Source organism: Mercenaria mercenaria, chromosome 4 (genome assembly GCF_021730395.1).
Source record: "Mercenaria mercenaria strain notata chromosome 4, MADL_Memer_1, whole genome shotgun sequence".
In the NCBI taxonomy this organism is placed as follows: domain Eukaryota; kingdom Metazoa; phylum Mollusca; class Bivalvia; order Venerida; family Veneridae; genus Mercenaria; species Mercenaria mercenaria.
Window position 1 is genome coordinate 54,065,193 of NC_069364.1, and position 13,911 is coordinate 54,079,103.

At 32.8% G+C, this 13,911-nt stretch overlaps 1 protein-coding gene across 1 annotated transcript; it reads right to left on the minus strand.

The window, feature by feature from the left end:
* Positions 1-414: 414 nt before the first annotated feature.
* LOC128556639 (sushi, von Willebrand factor type A, EGF and pentraxin domain-containing protein 1-like) lies at positions 415-8,996 on the minus strand. Its single transcript, XM_053542208.1, has 6 exons — positions 8,831-8,996; positions 8,304-8,471; positions 7,208-7,378; positions 3,222-3,312; positions 2,498-2,773; positions 415-472 (listed from the first exon to the last, which is right to left on the minus strand). Exons 1-6 carry the CDS (start codon positions 8,994-8,996, stop codon positions 415-417), a joined length of 930 nt encoding a protein of 309 aa, XP_053398183.1.
* Positions 8,997-13,911: the final 4,915 nt, after the last annotated feature.

Sequence of the window (13,911 nt, forward strand, 5' to 3'; positions counted from 1 at the left end):
GATGTTATAATGGTTTGAACTGACAAATTTAGATTAATGAATAAGGTTCTGTGCATCAGTATTTCAATTTTAGTTTTAGATATATACTATAGTTGGTGAAAACTAGCGCTATATTCCTTTTACCTAGTATCTCCCGTCTGAATGTAAGCATACTGATTCTTATTATATTCTGCCTTGACATGTTTATTTCCAATACCACAGTCATGTTTTGTCAGAAAAAAGACTTTTTAAATGGATAGAAACTATGATAAACTAGTGGTTTATTGGTGAATCTGACAGGTTTAAATATTTCATCATAACTTCATACACAAAAGATAGATTCAAATAAATCAAACATTTAAATCAATGTGAGCATTAGTTTTAAGTGTTAGTAAGTTTAATTATCATGAAAGTCTAAATAGTATTAACCATGTGCTAAAAGTGACGATAGTGACTCGCTATTGGCGAGTTAGCTATCTGTATGTCAGAATGTCTGTTTGCAAAAAAATGATATGAAAATTTATACAATAATTAAAGTCTAAATATAAAATTTATCAATCTAGCCTCAACTGCCAGTATACCCTAAAATCCGCTATACCCTAAAGCACTGTATATTTTGATCTACATGTTTGTAAATAAAATGAGATCCCAAAACTGTTTATACACTGGTATGCAGACTGACAAGACCTTCTGACATCTAAATTTCTATTTCAGTAAATATTTGATGGGAATTTAAAAAGCTGGATGTTTTTGAAAATATAGGTATATGTACGACAATGCTCCTGGGACATGTACAGTATTATTACAATTGTATTATTATTTACAGGCTATATAACACTTTTATCTATTCCAATTTCTTAAGTTTCATTTAGTACATATGTGAATGGATTTTACACTCAAACTTGGAAAAAATTGCCAAAGCTATCTCAGCGCACTGCTGCTGTAACGGAATCGAGAGAAAATTTTTTTATTTATTTCAATTAAAAGTTGAATGCCGTTTTTTTTTCAAAGCTACTCGAATTATTGATCGATAACCTTTTTTTTCTAATTAAGGCTGCAATTTTAACTACATTTGCAAAAATAAGAGTAAAAAACACTAAATAAATAAAAAAAAATATCACTTCCCGCTTACACGCGTTACCTCTCCTCAGGTCCGCAATGCGACTGGCGCTGAAAAAGATTGTCACGAGGTTATGTCTCTAGACAAAAATGTGTGACGCAGGAGGCTTATTACGGGTTTTCTAAAAATTGAGATCATTTCTTTCCTTAAAATTTGAGCTATTTCCAAGCAAAAGTACTCATTACCTGTAAACTGTAGATATAAACTTTTATGCAGATTAAATAACCAGAAATAACGGGAATGAGGAGATGGGGAAATAGGTCATCATAATACATACCCTTTAAGGAACCTCAACTTGTTTACCCGTGAATTGCCAAATGAATTCCCCGAAAAAGGAATGTACCAAGTGACACTGACCTAAAACTGCAGTTTGCAAAATCGCAGAATTCAAATCCGTTTTACAACGATAGATCTAGATTTCATTTATGCGTAGACAATAAAATATTCAAAATAAAATTTCCAAGTACATATTCAATGAAGGCAGCAGTCAGTAAAAAAACCCGGATTTTGCAATAAATTACAATCAATAGATCTAGATTTACAACAATCTTGAAAGGAAATGAAATTTGCAAGAACAATAAGGGCTTTTATTTTAAAGCATTCCAATTTAATTACTAAAACTGGATTGACCTGGCATGAAATAAAATGAACAAACCTGAAAAAAATATCATTTCCATTCTATTGCAACAAAAATAACAAGAAAACGTTTCAGTAGCTATTCCAGAACGCCGAATCTGGTTCAGACGACGAGCCATGTCCGTTCCAGAACAGCTAACTTACTCATTCCGGAACGTCTAACTTGATCATTCCGGAACGCCTAACTTACTTACTCCCGAACATGTACATTAGTCCTTCCAGAATGTATAACTCGTATGAGCGGGTTAGACGTTCAGGAACGTCTATTATATTTGCTAAGTTATGACTGACCAATGCAGGCCAAATACTGCCGGAAGGTCTAAGTTAGCCTTACTCGTAAATACAGGTAAGTGTTCTAGGAATATCAAACGTAGTAGTTCCAGTACGTCTAACAACATGCAATGGAGGATGTCCCATTACTTATACACTCTTTGAAGATCAAGACCAAAGGAGTTATCTACCGTATAAGAGAGCTCGGGAAAGATGGTTAAATGACGACTCGATGTCCTTATAACAATTCGTATAAACGGGAAAGAACGGCGGACAATAAGCAGTTGCTTTGTGTTTTGAATTAATCTAAACGCTATAGACTATAGGAAAGCTTATAAATCCCAGCATTATTGTCAGCTAGTAAGTATCAATAGAGGGACTCCTCTTTCAAAATTACCACTATAATTATATAAGAAATACCAGTTATAGTCTGTTGAAAAAGTCAAACATCTGAAGTCTATATTTAATAATAAGTCTAGAATTAAATAATACCCTGTTGTATGATCATATTGATTTTCTACATCATTTTCCACTTTACATATATTGTCAAATGTGTTATAAAACGTGTTGTCTAATGGATCCGCTTTATTGTGGTCTGAAATAAAAGAATATTCCTCGTCTTTTGGTATCGGTTCCGATGACTCTAATACATGGTCCTGGTTTTTAAGGCCATATCCTTTGCATGTTTCACTCGCATATTGAATTGTCGGCCTTTCTCCAGGTTTGTGGTGTGTATTATTCACTTTTGCACACTGTAAATGTCTTTTTCTAAATGATATATAAAGTAATATATCACACAAACCAAACATTTATTACCGTAAAGTATCATTTAATTTAATTTTCCTGACTTCTAGTATTCCAAAGGGCTGTTTAGTATGCATGGCATGTACAGACAATATGCTTCTCTGATATTGTATCAGATGTTTGATCAAGCGGTTACACCGTGAATGACTACTAAGTAGACGTTGCGGGTTTACCTTACACTGTTAATTAAACCATGGAATCACATGCATAATGAAGAAGCCATCTTGTTTTAATTCGTCTTGAATTAAAAAATTAGGAGACTGATGCCATATCTATAGTCCTGCTCATTGGAATTACCGATAATTTGACTATTTGTCACTGTACAAGAAAACTAAAATCTGTCCTTAGTTCAAACTTTCACTAAGAGTGATATGTTAGTGTACATTAAATTTCTAATACTTGAACAACTTACCTCCAAATAACGAATAATAAAACTAAGGTAAGAACAATTACGATAACTGGAACCATAGCATATATTACGACTAGAGCACTGGCTTCCGAGTCTGAAAGAAAATGTGAAAGAAATCTTGCATTATTTAAAGTGAAATACTCTAGGAATATTTCTGGTCGGGTGATTTGGTGATGCTTAGAGTCTCAGCGATATGGGGATTTCTCCAACCGAAGACACAAGATGCCTTGAGACACAAGAGTAGAACCACAGACCTTCCAAATGTCAGCTGAATGCATTCCTTACATGAAGAATTCTACACTCCAATGGTGTTTAGAACCCTAATTAGTGAGAGGTAAGTGATTTGAAATCAACGACCTTAATCAGTCGGCCAAGGAGACCCATTCAACTTAACTGTAGATTCGAAATTCATGCGATTAACAGTTACACATGCGTTGTTATTTCTTTTATATTAAAGGCTGCTTTTACTTCACTGTTTGCAGTGCTCGCGTACATGTTGAAACATCAAGTTATCAAAACTATTATCTTATCTCGGCAGAACTATTTTTGACATCTTCAAAAAGACCAAACAAGCTGCTTAAAGAGAATTCCTATAGTTTTTTTCCTTTCATAGATTTTTTTTAAATTCACATATATGATAGGAAAATTTGTGCTGAAAACAATGAACAAATAAAAACAATAGGTCACCAGGCTTGTTTTTGTGAAAAATTGTTTTGAACACACCCACTGTTGCTGAAACTGCCAGCGATTTTTTAACATTTTCATAATTTTCTGCTTTTTTATAAATACCAACCAAAATATACAGCCAGGCAGCACAATACGGTTTTTTCTTTTTACAGATTTTATTATATACTTATTTGATATCATAGTCATATTTGTAAAACTCTATCCTTACAATAATGGGTACAAATGAAAAAAAATATTGTTTCATATTTACTTTTGTGAACTTTTTCAATGAAAAATACCCATAGTGAAGAATATTTTTTTTTTAATTTTGAAAAAACTCTTTCATAGATTTTTTTTTTCTTCTTGTGTATAGATAATTATATTGTGAGCATAAAAATGGCTAAAAATGTATGGGTCACCAGGCTAAATTTTATGTTAAGACCGCTAGAATACAACACCTGTTTGGACGGAAATGGCGCGAACCTGGCCAAATTGATTACATGTATGTCTGCTAAAAGTTTTTAAAAAAAAGTTTTAAAACTTCTTAATTCTTTCTATAATTGAATACTAAATAATCTGAAAGGTGATATTGTCTTATCAGTACTAAGTCAATTATCTTACATTATATGAACAACACTGTCTTTGTACTAAAATGCGATGTGAAAACACAACCACAAAAATAGCAAGACACCTGTCAGGCATGATACTTGTCAATACAACATAAACCAGTATCAACATTTGATTACTGATATAACTTATCAAAAATATTATTTCATTCAAAATTCCTCATATTTAAGATTGTCTGTAACATGTTTCAACAAATGTTGACTTCAGTTCAGTTTTCCATAGAAAGTGTAGGCTGCGCAGAAAGATGCGCATAAAAAACTATAGGAATTCCCTTTAAGCAAACTGAATTGACTAATAGTTCATTTTATTGTTCCCGTTAACGAATCACGCACGATGGCAATGGCCAGTTCGTTGCTTACTTTTAAGTTATGAATGAAAAGAAGATTGCTCTACCGAAACCTCCACCCATTTTCGATAAAATTAAAGTGTTGTAAACTAGCTTGAAATTTGAAATGGCATAAAACAACTTTAGAAAAATTCTGATGATAATCTTAAATAAGGGTAAATAAATGTATTTTTATCACATAGATGTTCGACAACTGCTGAACACTTAACTTACTGAATGAAATCATATGTGAATACGTTAACTGTCAATCTTCATCTGTGTGTAAACGTGTTAGGTGTTGTATTAACTAAATTAAAATGTCACTTTTATCGGACATAGATAATCACAACCCATCTAGATTGGCAGTAGTATCATGCTTATTAAGTTTTACAACATTTTCTTACTTTGTGTCTGAATGGTATATTGATTTTTCAATCAGATTTTATATCAGCTTAATACAATTACACTAAAGCCGGCGCTAGGGGGCGTGAGGGGTGTTGCACTTCCTAATACCTCTGATGAACAGACTAAGTCAAACAGAGTATGCAAGTATTTTGCTTGATTGTATGCTTCCAAAGGATTGTCTTAAAGATTTTCTTGGCTATCGCAACAGCAGTCTTTCAGTGCTGTTTGACTGCAGGAGAAAATCTCCCCATACTCGAGTTCAGTGTTGGTATTAAAGAATGCATGTTTGTAAGAAAAAGTGACATGAAAAGATTAACTGTTTCTTAACTGTATATTGTAATAATGTGTATATTAAGTATCCATTATCATTTGTGTATTTATATGTGTCTTTGCCACAGTTTTTTTTTGTGTTTGTAAATGATCAAAGGCAAATTGTTTGCTGATTATGCTAATAAACTTGAAACTTGAAACTTGGTATAATTTCTGGTTCTTTGGCATCATGGAGTCCATTCAGTATCTATGTGATAGAGTTCCACTTACGCTGGTGCTAGGGGCGAGAGGGATGTTGCACTTGCCATAACCTCGCATGAACAGACTCATTCAAGCCGTGTCTTCTGTCATTTGGCTTGATAACTTTCTATACTTTCAAAGGACCCTCTGAAAGATTTTATTTACTTTTTTCAAAGGTTTATAAAAACTCTGACATAATACAGAAAAGCAGGATGCTGAAGAAACTCTGCTGGATTTATTACAATGTTCTTGAAGACAAAACTGAAACAACATGATATGCTAAATATGTACCTGTGTAAATATTCGGAAACAATTTTTCATCATAAAGACTGTAATTCATAGAAGTTAAATAATACTCTAAAAGACGTAAATTCATTTCAACGACCTACAGAAGCTACACCGACTGTGAGCGAAACCTTAAGGTATAGGTCCATGTTTCGGAGAAAAAAAGTTCGAACGTCATCACATCATAGAAAGAAAGCATTGTTTTACATGAAAATATAACAGCATATAAAACATTTATATTATTGTACAAAACCATTGTCAATTTATTCATATATGTATTGAATTCCGGAAAGGGGCTACATGAAGGGGCCACACTTCTGGACAGTACAGCGCCTTTAAAAACTCACCTTTTTAAAAAACTTTTACATGTCTTCGTTTTGATGCATTTGCAACATCGTGCGAGTGTTTAAACTTTACATAACTAGGTAAAACATCGTTTTTACAATTGTTTACATTTATTTCTTTTCAAATGGCATTCTTATTTAAAGGGGGACAACTCATTTAGAATATTTTAAGTATCCAACTCCGTGGGACAGAACGTATTTGACAGATAAGTTGTGTATCAAGATGCTGTTCATTCGCTAAAAAATCTGTTGTTTTGTGATATACTGCTAAACCTTAAGCGAAGCGACTATTTCATTGAAGATTTTGTAATATCCTTGCTGAAATTACAATCATCTTTTATAAAAAGGAAATTCACACAAGCACGTTCAAATACAAAATATCAAACGTTCATGTACTCAGTTTAGTTTATGCCAATTTATTTTAGCTCGATTGTGATGAAAGCTTCAAGCTTCTTTGAACCACTCTCGAGTCCGTTTCATGAAAAAACCAGTACTGATGTCATTGAGAGGGCGTGGTCGGGACCCCAGTTTCGAACCAAAGACCCCTGGATTGAGCGGCCGAGACCTTAACCACTAGGCAACCGCTCCCCTTCTTATTTGAAGCAAGCATTTGAAAAAATAACTCACAGGAACTTAAGAAAAAGTAGTAAGGAAAATAAATAGTTTGGAAAAAAGCGTGTCTTGGCTAATTTACTGTAGTAAATGCACGCTTAATAAGGACAACTTCTACTCCAACATACGGAGAAGTCAACTTTGAGCAATTATATACTACGCGCTTGTAAAATAGCATAATTAAAATAATTAAATATTTAAAAGTAATTGCATACCAACGATGGTACACGTTGCGATAGTACCATTCCAACCAGCTTCAATGCATGTGACTGTTTCATCTCCCGAAAGCGTATAACCGGTGTAACAGGACTGTGTGGCTGTTTTTCCAAAAGTCGTTCCGAGTGCTGTATTAAAATGTCCGTTTGTGATATTCAAAGTTTCACATTCTGAAACAGAGATGAAGGTAGGAATCTATAAAGGTAATATGGTACCAAATATCTCCAACATTTTCTACGTAAAAAAAACAATGTATAACATCTTTTTACCAGCACTTCAAGATTCTTGAATTTTGCTGTTGTTGTTGAGTTTAGCGTCGCACCGACTTAATTATAGGTCATATGTCGACTTTCTAGCTTTGATGGTGGAGAAAGACCCCGTGTGCCCTACATGAATTATGGATGGGCACCTTAGTACAATTACTGACCTTCCGTTTCCGTCAATTAGCTGGATGGCTGCCTCACATGAAGAATTCAATGCCCTGAGTGCGGGCCGAACCCACATCGGTGAGGGAAAAGTGATTCGAAGTAAGGGACCTTAACCACTAGTCAAGGATGCCCCTATTTCTTTTTGAAAATCTATAGATAAGAAACCAATAAATACCAATACTCTCGGGTTAACAACAATGCAAGGAAATCATGTTCATGCGACCTTAACCACTAGTCAAGGATGCCCCTATTTCTTTTTGAAAATCTATAGATACGAAACCAATAAATACCAATACTATCGGGTTAACAATAATGCAAGGAAATCATGTTCATGTGAGTGAGGCACATGATATAAAATGCTAATACTACGTATGAAGACATAAGGAAATACATACTTCAATTTTAAACAGCATTTACAGCGTAACTTTGGAAGCATAATTATAAGGTTGCTTTAAATGAATCTTTACAATCAAGCACATATAAAACTTAATTTGGCATGAAACCGTGAAAATGACTTTGTACTTATACGGACTATATTTGAGTGGATAGTCGGGGCACATACTGCGAATTACTACCACCATATTTATTCCTTTATTATGCTTAACACAGGCGGTGTGATCATGAATATTCGGAATAATTACGTTTGAAACCATTGCAACTTACCTACCTATCTGGTCACACACTGGAATGTTACTCCATGTAGAATTTGCTTGGCATATTATTGAAGAATTTCCATTGATTTTATAGCCTTCAACGCATGTAACTTCAATAACTGAACCATACTGAAAGTCTGTGCTATCAACATTTCCTGATTCTGGAGTCGGGTCACTGCAGTCTGGATTTAAAACAAATAACCGGCTCAATGAATGCGACTACGAATTATTCATAGACGAACGGTTATCTTTTGTGCAGTTATTAGCGTTCAAATGAAACTAAATTGAGAAACACTTAAAAAAAAAACGACCGTGTCTGATAAATATGACGTTTCAAAGGACTCGTGGAATTATTTTAACGTAATTTAGTTTAAAAGTACTAAGTAAACTGAAGTTATTAATAAAAGTGTCAATAAAAAGGTTGTACTAGCCAAAACTTAGAACATAAATGTTCTTGTTTATTAAATATAAAGTATGCGTATGGAACTAAAATATTTCACAAGATAAGATATTTAGAGTTATGCAAACGTGAAATAAATACTGTTGATGACGTAGTTCGGTTGCGTTGACCAGTTCCCATTCGCCTGACAAGTTACATATGCATTGCCAATCAACGTAAAGCCAACTGCACAAGACAATTTTGCTGTCATGTTGTATGTAGTGCTTTCTAACGCATTTAAAGTTATTCCACTGTCGAAGGTCGGCATCATGCAGTCTGATAAAAAAAGGTAGTTCCCTTGATATAACTTACACTGACTATTTAAAACATGTTCATATATATCATTGAACACGTAGCAGTGGTATACTTAATGCGTTTCAGTGCAAAAGGATTCAATATGTACATCATGTCCGTACATATCATTGAGCACGTAGCAGGGGAACAACCAGTTCTTTGTAGTGCAATATTAGCAATAATGTAAATCATCTTCATGTCTATCATTGAGCACGTATAACTCAATTCCTTCTAATGCAAGATGAACAATTATGTAAACCATGGCCATAACTATCATTGAGAACGTAGCAATGGTACACTCAATTCCTTACAATTATGTAAATCTTGTTCATGCCTATCATACAGCCCGTAGCAGAGGTGCAATTAGTTCCTTCTAGTGCAAAATAAACAGTTATGTAAATCATGTCCATACCTATCATTCAGGACGTAGCACTGGTACAGTACACTCAAACTATTTTAGTGCAAGATAAACAAATATGTAAATCATGTTCATACTTATTATTGAGCACGTAGCAAACATAAATTCAATTTATTTTAATGCAAAAATGTCCAAATATGTTCGTACCTCAATACTGAACATGTGGCAGCGGTACCCTCATTTTTTTTCTAGTGCGAAATGCAAGTCATTCCTTTTTTGAAAGCTCCTCAGTCATATTCACATAACTGTATCATAAAGAGTATGTTATGTTTTCCATGTTTTATCAAAATGATAATGACGTCATTAAAGTATTATTTACCGTTTGGTTGGCATTCTGGCCTGTCACTCCAGGAAAATTTCTATATCATCAACTGCTATGTCCCCATACCAAGACATCCTGTGATTTCTTGCTTTTCCCTCAATTACAATCTATTAAAATAGAATAAAAACAATACCATGGTACAAGTATATAAAGTTACTTCAGGTAAAAATTGGCTGTGCCATTAGTTGTGCCACAGACGCAATCCATACAACATTACAAACGGAAGTCTATGGAACTCACTCTGAGCTATATATAAGGCTACACGCGTCTCGTCTAAAAATCCCATTGTAAAAAACGTTTAAGAAATAATTTACTGTTAAGTAGTCTCTATTTAGAATACATGGCTTAGAGGTTATCCAATGATTTCACATCCAAATGGAAACAAATATACATCGTATTACATATTTTTTTATAGTTTCAGTTGTTTTCATCCGTTGATATTGTTTTCAATTAGCCATATTTGAATGTTTTTGTGTAAAGGAGCTATTGAAATTACAAGTGTCCTAACTTTCACATCACAACTTGGGCAACGTCCAAACATAAACTATCGTACAGTCAAATGTTGTGACATTTGGAATACTTCGTCCTAATGGTTTAAACATTGAAGGAAATTGAAAATCAACCGCTATATATGTATATCAAAAGAAACGCGTTGGGCTATAAATATATGCCTATTGAACATTTTAAACTTCGATATAACTTTCTGAATGCATTTCAAATAAACCATATCACTTTTCTAGAAAAAAGCAAATTACTAAGCGTTAGCATTTTATAAATATAATAATAATAATGACAATAATAATAATAATAATAATAAGAAGAAGAAGAAGAAGAAGAATACTCATAACAAAATAATAATTATATTTATGATAAAACTAATGACAATACACTTCATATGCATGTTTGTGAAATAATTATTATGTAGATATTTTGATTTTTGTTTACCTGAAAACGTTCTTTTGCTTCAGAGTGTATTTGCCTTAATATCCATCTTTTGCCCTGGTTTCTTGTTTTCCGGAATAATTCTTTTTTATCCGAGCCTTCCTTTATTGATACAGTTAGTCTATTGACATGGCTGCCATACATGTGATACCAGAATGACAAGCAATATTGCCCGGGGTCGTTCTGTGGGCTGATCAGTCTTGCCTCGTAGTTATTCATTTTGTTAATGTTGTTATCTTTTTGTGTTGTTACGATATAGGCGTAAAAACCCTCTAATGTATAATTATCAATGATTTACGTATACTGTACACATTTATACAAACAATGACATATATCGTCCCTTTTAAATGGAAATCTATACAAGTATATGTATGACTGGCTGTGTACATAACACAAACAAATTAAAACATAAAGCAATAAGGATAAATCAAACAATTAATTCAATTTAATGAATAGAGTGGGGTCAGCCTTAGTCAGCAGCAATACACTACTTGATATCTAAGGTGGCTCAATACCTTACACCATAAAAGTAAAACATTAACCGTATATTAAAGAACTGTGGTCTAAATATAGTTTGAAGACTATATTTTTTGAAAATGCATATGTGTCATGGAATGTAAAAATGGGGCTTATGGACCAAAAAAATCATTTTTGACTTTTCTTTATTTCTGAATTCTATAACATTTTGTGAAAAATTCCTGAAAATTTGAGGGTCAAATCTCAAAAAATGGTGAAGTTACATTGGAGTTTATGTTGATGACCACTTTTAGACATATGCCAATCTGCACTGATTTTGAGGCATTTTTCTTGCTTTCAGATAAGTATACTAAATACACTTTTGTAAATAGAAAATAAAAAACAGAAGCAAATTACTGTGTTCAATTTCTTTATTTCATGTCAAAGCAACATTCTGGTAAAAAAGCGGAGTACAGCAGACAAATATTTTCATTTCTGTTGCCTAGCAACCAGGTGACATTTCAATTTTCTTACTTTTTAAGCCAAATATATTAATAATTAAAGTGAACTTATGTCAAAAATGATGTTTTTTTTTTCAAAAAGAGTAATAACCTATTTAAACAGACTTGAAATTCTCAGTGCAAAATATAGACTATTTTTGAAGAAATAACGATTTTAATACATAAACAATGTGCAAAATATCTTGTCTGCAAACTGGCTATTTTTACAAAATTTACTGCACCTAGTAAGATTAACCTTCAGTGTTTTATAAGCCCGTAACAAGATGCTTACTTTGCAAACATGGTTGTATGAAATAAAGCTATGATAATAAAGCACAAATGTAGTTATAAAACAGCGACCTCAATATTTCTGTTGCTTAGCAACAATGGAATATGTCACAATTTCCATGTTTTTTAGGTTTTTAGACTTGAAATTTGACTGAAACATTTTATACCAATTTGAATTCCTGACAGAACATTGCTAGCATATATTGACATTAATTCAAAATACTTCTACATGTTTCAATGAAGGCATACTGTTAAATATGTGGTTGTAAAATATACATGTATGGTTGAAGCAAAGAATTATCAATGAACATTTTTCATAACTTTAATATTTCTTCCTGTTGCCTAGCAACCAGAGAATATTTTATCTCTTATTCTTGAAGTCCGCAATACAACATGTCTACCATTGAATGCTGATAAAAACACCTTTTAATACAAAATAAATCTGCTTCCAATATCTAAACAATGTCTTAGAAAACAGACTTGAAATTTCCAGTGCAAACTATTAAGTGGTTTTGAAGAAATAAACAGTTTTATGTATAGATGATGTGCAAAATATCTTGACTGCAAACAGGCACTTTTTACAAAAATTATTGCACCTAATAATATTAACCTTTAGTGTTTTATAAGCCCATAACAAGGTGCTTACTTTGCAAACATGGTTGTATGAAATAAAGCTATGATAATAAAGCTTAAATGTAGTTATAAAACAGCGACCTCAATATTTCTGTTGCTTAGCAACAATGGAATATGTCACAATTTCCATGTTTTTTAGGTTTTTAGACTTGAAATTTGACTGAAACATTTCCATTCATTTAAAGATCAAATTAAAAAGTTAACAAAATATATAAACAAACAGTCTTGAAAATTTCAGGTCAATCTGTTGAAAACTTTTAGAGATAAACAGACATCTTACAGGATGGTTCATGCTATTTTTTTATACCAATTTGAATTCCTGACAGAACATTGCTAGCATATATTGACATTAATTCAAAATACTTCTACATGTTTCAATGAAGGCATACTGTTAAAATGTGGTTGTAAAATATACATGTATGGTTGAAGCAAAGAATTATCAATGAACATTTTTCATAACTTCACTGTTTCTTCCTGTTGCCTAGCAACCAGAGAATATTTCATCTCTTCTTCTTGAAATACAACAATTCTACCCTTGAATGCTGATAAAAATGCCTTGTAAAACCAAAATCTAAACAATGTCTTAAAAAACCGACTTGAAGATTTCAATTTGAAATAAAATGGTATTTTGACGACACAATAACTTCTTAAACAAAGTACATTACATAAAATTGCAACTTCAGACGCATTTCAAGGTTTTGCAAAATAAACGAACTTGAAAAAACTGAATAAACAGCCAAAGGAGTATCTCATGAAGCGATTTCAAAATTTTTAAGACAATATGAAAAGCAGCCTTTTGAGTGACATCCGGGTTTTAGATATCCATGATATTAGAAATCATACTAATGACAGAATGTTTCGTAGATTTTTTTGCTCTCGAAAAGACATTAATTTGGCACATTTCTTCAGCCTTCAATAAATAGATAATAATATTCACTTGAAATTGTCGTTTTGAGATATGCAACAAGAGGACCATGATGGTCCTGAATCGCTCACCTCTTCCCACATGACCCAGTTTTGAGTATGACGTCGTTTTTTCTATTATTTGACATAGTGACCTAGTTTTTGAGCTCATGTGACCAAGTTTTGAACTTGACCTAGATATTATCAAGATAAAAATTCTGACCAATTTTCATGAAGATCCGTTGAAAAATATGGTCTCTAGAGAGGTCACAAGGTTTTTCTATTATTTGACCTATTGACCTAGTTTTCAAAGATACAGGCCCTGTTTTGAACTTTATCTAGATATCATCAAGGTGAACATTCTCACTAATTTTCATGAAGATCTCATGAAAAATATGGCCTCTAGAGAGGTCACGTTTTTCTATTT